This window comes from Sapajus apella, unplaced genomic scaffold (assembly GCF_009761245.1).
Source record: "Sapajus apella isolate SASKATOON/1434 unplaced genomic scaffold, GSC_monkey_1.0 scaffold139, whole genome shotgun sequence".
Classification (NCBI taxonomy): Eukaryota; Metazoa; Chordata; class Mammalia; order Primates; family Cebidae; genus Sapajus; species Sapajus apella.
This window is the reverse complement of record NW_022437079.1, coordinates 2,187,301-2,195,311: the sequence shown is the minus strand read 5'-3', so window position 1 is coordinate 2,195,311 and position 8,011 is coordinate 2,187,301. Positions and strand designations below refer to the sequence as shown.

The following is an 8,011-nucleotide window of genomic DNA, read 5'->3' as shown; positions in this document are numbered from 1 at the left end:
CAAACCAAGTGAGGCAGGAAATACTTGCAACCACCCAGCTTCCGGCCCGCCCTTTTCACTTCCGGTTCTGCCCCTCTACTTCCGCTGCTGTCCCGTAGCGGACTAACGTCGACATGGCGGTTACGCTGAGGCTCTTGCTGGGCGGCCGCGTTCGCGCTGCCGTTGCTCGCTGTGGGTTTGCGACCCGGGGAGTGGCGGGCCCAGGCCCTATCGGCCGAGAGCCGGACCCCGATACCGACTGGGAGCCAGAGGAACGGGAGCTGCAGGAGGTGGAGAGGTACCGGCTTCTCCCCGGGCCCTTAGCTTGAAGCAGGGCCTCGCGCCCCGGCGCCCTAGGCTGCGCCCCCTTGGCGCTGGGCGTCCTGCGGCTGCTTGCGTGACGTTCCTTGTTCCTTCTTACCCGTTGTCAGGGGCGCAGCCTTAGGTGTTCAGCTCCCCGGGAACCCCTGGTCCCTTCCCTAGTGACATATTTCATCACCAGTATATAGAAAGTTCGGCATCTCACGGGCAGTTACTGTGTTCTAGGTGGTAGCTTTTGGGTGGACAGAGCAGCTCTAAGCAGGCAACGTGGCCCGGTTGCCCTTGCAATCCAAGAGAAGAGGGCTGGGCGCTCCTGATTTAGCCTGAGGCTCTTCAGACATCCATTCTGCTTCCACGCATGGCTTCCGCCCTTGGTTCTTTCCCCCAGCACCCTGAAGCGACAGAAAAAAGCAATCCGATTCCAGAAAATACGAAGGCAAATGGAGGCGCCTGGTGCTCCGCCCAGAACCCTGACGTGGGAGGCCGTTGAGCAGATCCGGTAAGACTCGGTGCACCTCCTGGGTTTCTGCTGTGGGGAGACTTGAAGGATGCCGGAGCCCAGAACACGGGTTTGGCTTTTTTGATATTGCGTGATATTTTTGTTTACTTTTTGTCATTGAAATTTATTATCAGAAAAGTAGAGTAATATAACGAAGTTCCATAAACCTGTCATCATCTAGATTTAATAGTGTTTTGTTTTTCTTTTTAAAGAGACGGCGTTTCGCCATGGTCTCAAACTCCTAACCTCAAGTGATCCGCCCGCCTGGGCTTCCGAGAGTGCTGGGTTGTGTCCAGCCTGGATTAAATAGTTTTTTTTTTTCTTTTGGTTAGGCAACTGGAAAGATTTAATAGTTCTTAACGTTATGCCATGGTTGGTTCATTTTTGCTGACATTTTAAAAAATAGTAAATTGCAGACATCATAACATTTAAGCCCTGAATGATCATAACCTTCCCAACCTAAGGTCCAGGGATGCTGGTGTTTCCATAATTAGGTGCATTTTTCTGAATAGAGGATCCATAATTTAGGGAAGCTTAAAAGGGATTTTAAGTTTTTTTTGTTCTGAGTAGGTAAAGCATTACATAATGGCTCACCGTCTTAACAGTATATACCATCTCAATGGTATACGTATTGAGAATTATTTGTCTCACCCACTCTCCTGTGGTTATTTTTTTACCCCCACAGGTCACTGCAGCCTCTACCTCCTGGGCTCAAGTTATCCTCCCACTTCAGTCTCCCAAATAGCTGGGACTACAGGTGCATGCCACCATGTCTGCTTAATTTTATTTTTTGTAGAGACGGTCTCATCATGTTGCCCAGGCTTGTCTCCAATTCCCCAGCTCAAGCAATCATCCCACCTCGGCCTCCTAAAGTGTTGGGATTACAGGCATAAGCCATTGTGCACAGCTGTACTATTTTTAATAGTTTTTCTCTACCAAAAAAAGCCAGGCTCCGTGCCCTGGGTGAGCCACTGCGCCTGGCCCTCAATTCTTCAATTTTTATTTAAACATCATTTTCCTCCTTTCTATTTAACAGAGATGGGGGTTTCACTATGATGACCAGGCTGGTCTCAAACTTCTGGCCTTAAGAGATCTTCCCATCTCAGCCTCCCAAAGTGCTGGGATTAGAGGTGGGAACCACCAAGCCTGGCCAGGATGCATTATTTAACATGTCTTTTGTTATGGGCATTTACTTGGGCTATTTCCATTTCTGTTGCTCACTAATAGTGCTCCAGTGAATAATTTTGTATATATATCATTCTACTTGTCAGGAATATTTGTTAAATACATTCCCAGAAGTAAGGGTGCCAGGTCAAAAGACGAATGTATTTGCATTTTGATAAATATTCCTAAGTAGCCTTACGTAGGTTATGTACTGTTTTTCATTTCCATCAGAATTACTCTGGAATTGAAATTTAAAAGGGGATTCTGTAGAGCTGTTCAAGGTTTTGTGAGCCTGTAGCACCTTCTGGGTTAGGTCAGGTCTATCTCATTTTTTCTTTTTTCTTTGTTTTTCTTTGAGATAGTCTCACTGTCTTCCAGGCCAGAGTGCAGTGCTGAACTCTCAGTTCACTGCAGCCTCTGACTCTCGGGTTGAAGAGATTCTTGGACCTCAGCCTCTGCCTCCCAGGTTCAAGAGATTCTTGGGTCTCAGCCTCTCGAGTAGCTGGGATTTCAGGCGTGCACCACCACACCTGGCTAATTTTCGTGTTTTTAGTAGAGATGGGGTTTCACTATGTTGACCAGGCTGGTCTCGAACTCCTGACCTCACATGTTCCACCTGCCTCAGCCTCTCAAAGTGCTGGGATTACAGGCATGAGCCACCGGCGCCAAGCCTCTATTTCCTGTCTTCAACAACAGCTTTTTCACTCCTTTCACCTTCCTACTTATCTCCCTTTTTTGTGGTCTATAAATGTCTTTCTAAGAGAAAAAAACAGTCCCTTAATAAGTAAGAACTTTCAGCTTCCTGGTCTTCCTCTGCTTGCTACTCTCAAACTTATACTCTACTCTCATCTCGAGGAAATGGTAGCCCTTCACTTGTCCGGGATCAAACCTCTGTATGCTTTAGGTCATTTTTCTCCCTGCTTACTCTGGGACCTCTGTCCTCAACCTAAAGCTCCTCTCATTCTTTTGTTCCCAGCTGGTTTTCAGGCTGCCTACCCTTTGTTTGTTTGTATCACTGCAGTAAAACTGCTCTCCTTAAATCCTCAGTGCTAGGTTCAAATGACACTTTGTAGTCTTTAGCCTCCTTAATAATTCAGCAGCATTTGCCCTCGTAAAAACTGCCTTTTAAATGAAAAAAAAAATTTAAATGCCATGTTGCCCAACCTGATCTCCAACTACCGAGCTCAAGCGATCTGCCTGCCTCAGCCTGCCGAAGTGTTGGGATTACAGGCATGAGCTACTGTGCCCGCCCCAAACTGCTTTCTTTCCTTTCTTTCCCTCCCCTCCTCTCCCTCTCCTCTCCCTGTCCTCTCCCCCTCCTCCTCTCCCCCTCCTCCTCCTCCTCTCCCTCTCCCCCTCCTCCTCCTCTCCCTCTCCCCCTCCCCCTCCTCCTCCTCTCCCCCTCCCTCCCTCCCTCTCCTCTCCCTCTCCTCTCCCCTCACACTGTTACCCAGGCTGGAGTGCGGTGGTGCGATCTCTGCTGACTGCCACCTCCACCTACTGGGTTCAAGCGATTCCCCTGCCTCAGCCTTCTGAGTAGTTGGGATTACAGGTGTGTGCCACTACACATGGCTAATTTTGGTATTTTTTTTTTCTTAATAGAGAGGGGGTTTCACTATGTTGGTCAGGCTGGTCTTGAACTCCTGACCTCATGATCCACCTGCCTCAACCTCCCAAAGTGCTTGGATTACAGGCATGAGCCATCACACCTGGCCTATTTTCTTTGACCCTCAGTCTTGCTCTGTCGCCCAGCCTGGAGTACAGTGGCACGATCTCAGCTCACTGCAACCTCTGCCTCCTGGGTTTAAGTGATTCTCATGCCTCAGCCTCCCAAGTAGATGGGATTACAGGTGCATGCCATCACACCCGGCTAATTTTGTATTTTTAGTAGAGGTGAGGTTTCACATGTTGGCCAGGCTGGTCTTGAACTCCTGACCTCAAGTGAGCTGCCCGCCTTGGCCTCCCAAAGTGCTGGGATTACAGGAGTGAGCCACCATGCCCGGCCTTTCGTTTTTATTTTTATTTTTTAATTTTACTTTAAGATCTGGGGTACATGTGCAGAACGTGCAGGTTTGTTACATAGGTATACGTATGCCTTGGTGAACTGCTTTTTTAACATTCTCTTCTCCCTTGACTCCAGGGTACCATTCCCTTCTGTTTTTTTATTTTTATTTTTTCTGTTTGTAGGGCTGCTTTTCTCAGTTTCCTTCCTGGGCTCCTTTTCTACCTCCTGTATCTTAACTGCTGTTATTTCTTAGAGTTGTGTCCTTGTCATTTTAGCTCACTCTGCATATTTCCCTGCCTGATGCTAGCCATTCATTTATCCCTGCTCTTGGCTTATGACTTCCAAATCTGTCATCTCCAGTTCATTTTTCTTTCTGAACTCTAAAGGCATATACAGTATTTAACTGTGTACCAGATATCTCTGTTTTGGAAATCACAGTTTCCTCAAACTCAGTGTGTACAAAATAGAATTCATCGTCGTTCCCTGAAAACTTCATTCTGTTCCTGTGTTGTTTTTTTTTTTTTTTTCATAACCTACTAATTACCCAAGCTAAAATCCTGAATCTTGGCCTTGATGCTTCCTCCTCTAATAATTTGTTCCTTAGTACCAAGGTGTACTATTTGACTTTCCCAAAATATTTCTCAGCTTACTTTCCTCCTATGTTCCATTGCCACTGTCTCACTTGAGATTGCCTGGATGACAGCCTCTTGACTAATCTTTCTGCCTGTACTTTTATCAGTGAAAACCTATCACTAGGTTGAATTCCTTTTTTTCTTTTTTCTTTTTAAAATAGAGATGGGATCTCACTACGTTTCCCAGGCTGGTCTCTTAACTCCTGGGCTCAAGCAGTCCTCCTGCCCCAGCCTCTCCAACTGCTGGGAGTGAGCTACCGTGCCGGGCTGAAGGTTGAACTTCAAAATGAAAATTCATCCATGGCATTCCACTGCTTAAAATTTTTCCTTGGCTTGCTGTTGCCTTGGGATAAACTCCAGACCCCTAAGTGTGATCTGCCTCTTACCCTTGCTGCCAGTTAAGCTATTCCCAGCAAAGGTGATGTGCTGCTGTGCGTTTCACAAGCCGTTCTGTCATCAGTACCTTTGGATCTCTCCTTCTCTCCTCCCTTCTGCCAGCTTATTACTCCTTTCATCCTTATAGACCAACTCTAACTTGGACATCATGAAACAGTTCCTGGGCCTGGCTGTAAGTGTTCTTATTTCCCATATCTGGGTCTCCCTCTGGAGTGCTATCTTTGCACCCTGTGCTATAACCTTTACCATAATATCATTCATTGTGTCTGTCCCCACTCCTGAACTGTGTAAAGGGCAGGTCAGTCCTCCTGCATCCCCAGCATCTGATGTGGGTATTAGAAGTCAGTGAGAGGAGCTGAGTTGATGTAAAATGAAGTGACCAACAGTGGTCAGGTGTTGCTCTTGACACACAGGAACAGAACACAGCCATTTAGCTAGCACAAGGTAGGGACTACATGTGTGGCTTTTCAAGACCTTTTTTTGTTTTTTTGAGACAGAGTCTTACTCTGTTGCCTAGGCTGGAATGCGGTGGCACGATCTCAGTTCACTGCAGCCTCCACTTACCAGGTTCAAGTGATTATTTTGCCTCAGCCTCCAAATAGCTGGGATTACAGGTGTGAGCCACCACGCCCAGCTAATTTTTGGTAGAGATGGGCTTTCACCTTGTTGGCCAGGCTGGTCTCGAGCTCCTGGCCTCAAGTGATCTGCCTACCTCGGCCTCTCAGAGTGCTGGGATTACAGGCATGAGCTACCACGCTGGGCCTCTTCTTTATCATAGATATTGTGAGTTAGATGTTCTGTTAGGAGACTTCTTCACAACTTGCAAACCTGCTCCTTCTTCCCATAGGTATTTACATAAGGAATTTGCAGAGTCCTGGTCAGTTCCCAGGTTGGCTGAAGGCTTTGATGTCAGCACTGATGTGATCCGAAGAGTTTTAAAAAGCCGGTTTGTACCAACATTGAAGCAGAAGCTGAAGCAGGATCAAAAAGTCCTTAAGAAAGCTGGTCTTACCCACTCGCTCCAGCAGCTCCAGGACTCTGGAAATACCTCGAAGCCGCTCCCTGCAGGCTACTCTGCATCAGGCTCTTTGCCTAAACCAGGGCATGAAGCCTCATCCAAAGACCCAGATCACAGTACAGCTTTGAACGTGATAGAGTCAAACACTCATAGGGCAGATACACCAAGGAGATGGAAGGGCAGGAATAAAGGAATCCAGGAGCTGGAGGAGAGCTTTGTACCTGTTGCTGCACCCCTAGGTCATCAGAGAGAGCTGCAGAAGTACTCCAGTGATTCTGAGAGCACCAGAAGAGCTGGCTATGGTGTGTTGCCAAGTGATCAGAAGCTGGCGGAGTTGAAGGCAGAGGAGCCAGGTAACTTCAGCAGCAAAGTAGTGCAGAGGGGGCGAGACTTTTTCGACAGCAATGGGAACTTCCTGTACAGAGTTTGAGTCGAGGCTTGGCTTGTGGAGATGCCTCGTGAAGTATAGCAAGGCAAATATTAACGTATATGGAGCAGACTGGATTTCTATGTGTGGATAAGCCAGCTTGGAATAGGAAGAAGTGATGAGCCTGGACTGTGGGAGGAAAAAGCTGCGTAGATAGAGGGAAGCTTCCTGTAGTAGTTCTTCCAGTTAAACTGCTGTAGATCTTCAGTACTCAGTCTTCTTGCTTGGGCTGTCTGTATGTTGAAAACCAGCCCGTGTGCATGCGTTATTAACATTTTCTGTGGTACTTGCAATATATGTTTGAGAGGAACTAAAAGGTTTTACCTTCTGACCTCATTTCATTCTTGGTCAGTGAACACTAACAGTTTTGGGACAGCTTAGTCACTTGGTTTTCCTTATGAGCAAAATAAAGTAAAATGTAGCAGTCTGCTTTCTTGGTGCTCTCTGGTGGGATAGTTTACCTGGAACCTTGGAGAGTGAGGAGAAAGGAAGGATCCCTGCTCTGTAAACTGGGAGAGGGATGGAACCAGAGGAATTTCCCAGCAAAGGGCTTGGTCCAGAGCATCCTGCTTAGTGATGGATTCCAATAGCCGAAACCTGGACACCTTTCTCTTAGTTGCTGGGGTTCTGGCAGAGATTGGGAAATTGGGGGTTGGCAGAAAATACAAAGCAGGCAAAGGCTTTCGGGCCCTCATCATAATCTCCAGCCGCATTTTAAAGTTTTTAAGAGCTGGCCATGGCGGAATGTGCCTGCAGTCCCAGTTACTTGGGAGGCTGGGGTAGGAAGATCGCTTGAGCCTGGGAGGTTGAGGCTGCAGTGAGCAACACGGCACTCCAGGCTGGGTGGCAGAGTGAGACCCCCATCTCTAAATAAAATCAGTCAGTCTTAAATTATGTCTCGTTTTACCATTACTTAACCAAATTTCTACAATGGTGCCATGAGGTAGGCAATCACAGATGAATGAGTCCATTTTACAAATAAGGAAATAGACTAAGATGGCTGGTAATAAGTGGCAGTGCTTGGACTTAACTTGGGTCTCATCAGTAATCCAGGGCTTCTGGAAGTCCAGGAATAGGGCACCGTCTGCCATAATTTCTGTTAATAAATTGATTGTTTTAGAAATACATCTGTTGTAACCAGAAATTCTGTGACAACTTAGTCAATTGGTTTTCCTTACAAGCAAAACAAAGTAAAATGTAGCAGTCTTTCTTGGTGTTCTCTGGTGGGATGGTTAACCTGTGAACCTTGGAGAACCATGTCCTGCTTTCACAGTTAATGGCTACTTAAAATTTAAATATATGTAGGACATTAATGAAAACACCTACATTACAGGCCAGGCGTGGTGGCTCACGCCTGTAATCCAAGCAGTTTGGAGGCCAAGGTGGGCGGATCACCTGAGGTCAGGAGTTCAAGACCAGCCTGACCAACATGGTGAAACCCCGTCTTTAAAAAAAAAAAAGTTGGCCGGGCCTGGTGGCTCATGCCTGTAATCCAAGCAGTTTGGAGGCCAAGGCGGACGGATCACCTGAGGTCGGGAGTTCAAGACCAGCCTGACCAACATGGTGAAAC

General features: G+C 47.0%; 1 protein-coding gene across 1 annotated transcript; it reads left to right on the top strand.

The window, feature by feature from the left end:
• The first annotated feature begins 80 nt into the window (after positions 1-80).
• NGRN (neugrin, neurite outgrowth associated) lies at positions 81-6,868 on the top strand. The gene is made up of 3 exons (XM_032263833.1): positions 81-277; positions 689-799; positions 5,844-6,868. Exons 1-3 carry the CDS (start codon positions 114-116, stop codon positions 6,442-6,444), a joined length of 876 nt encoding a protein of 291 aa, XP_032119724.1. The 5' UTR covers positions 81-113; the 3' UTR covers positions 6,445-6,868.
• The last annotated feature ends 1,143 nt before the right edge of the window (positions 6,869-8,011 follow it).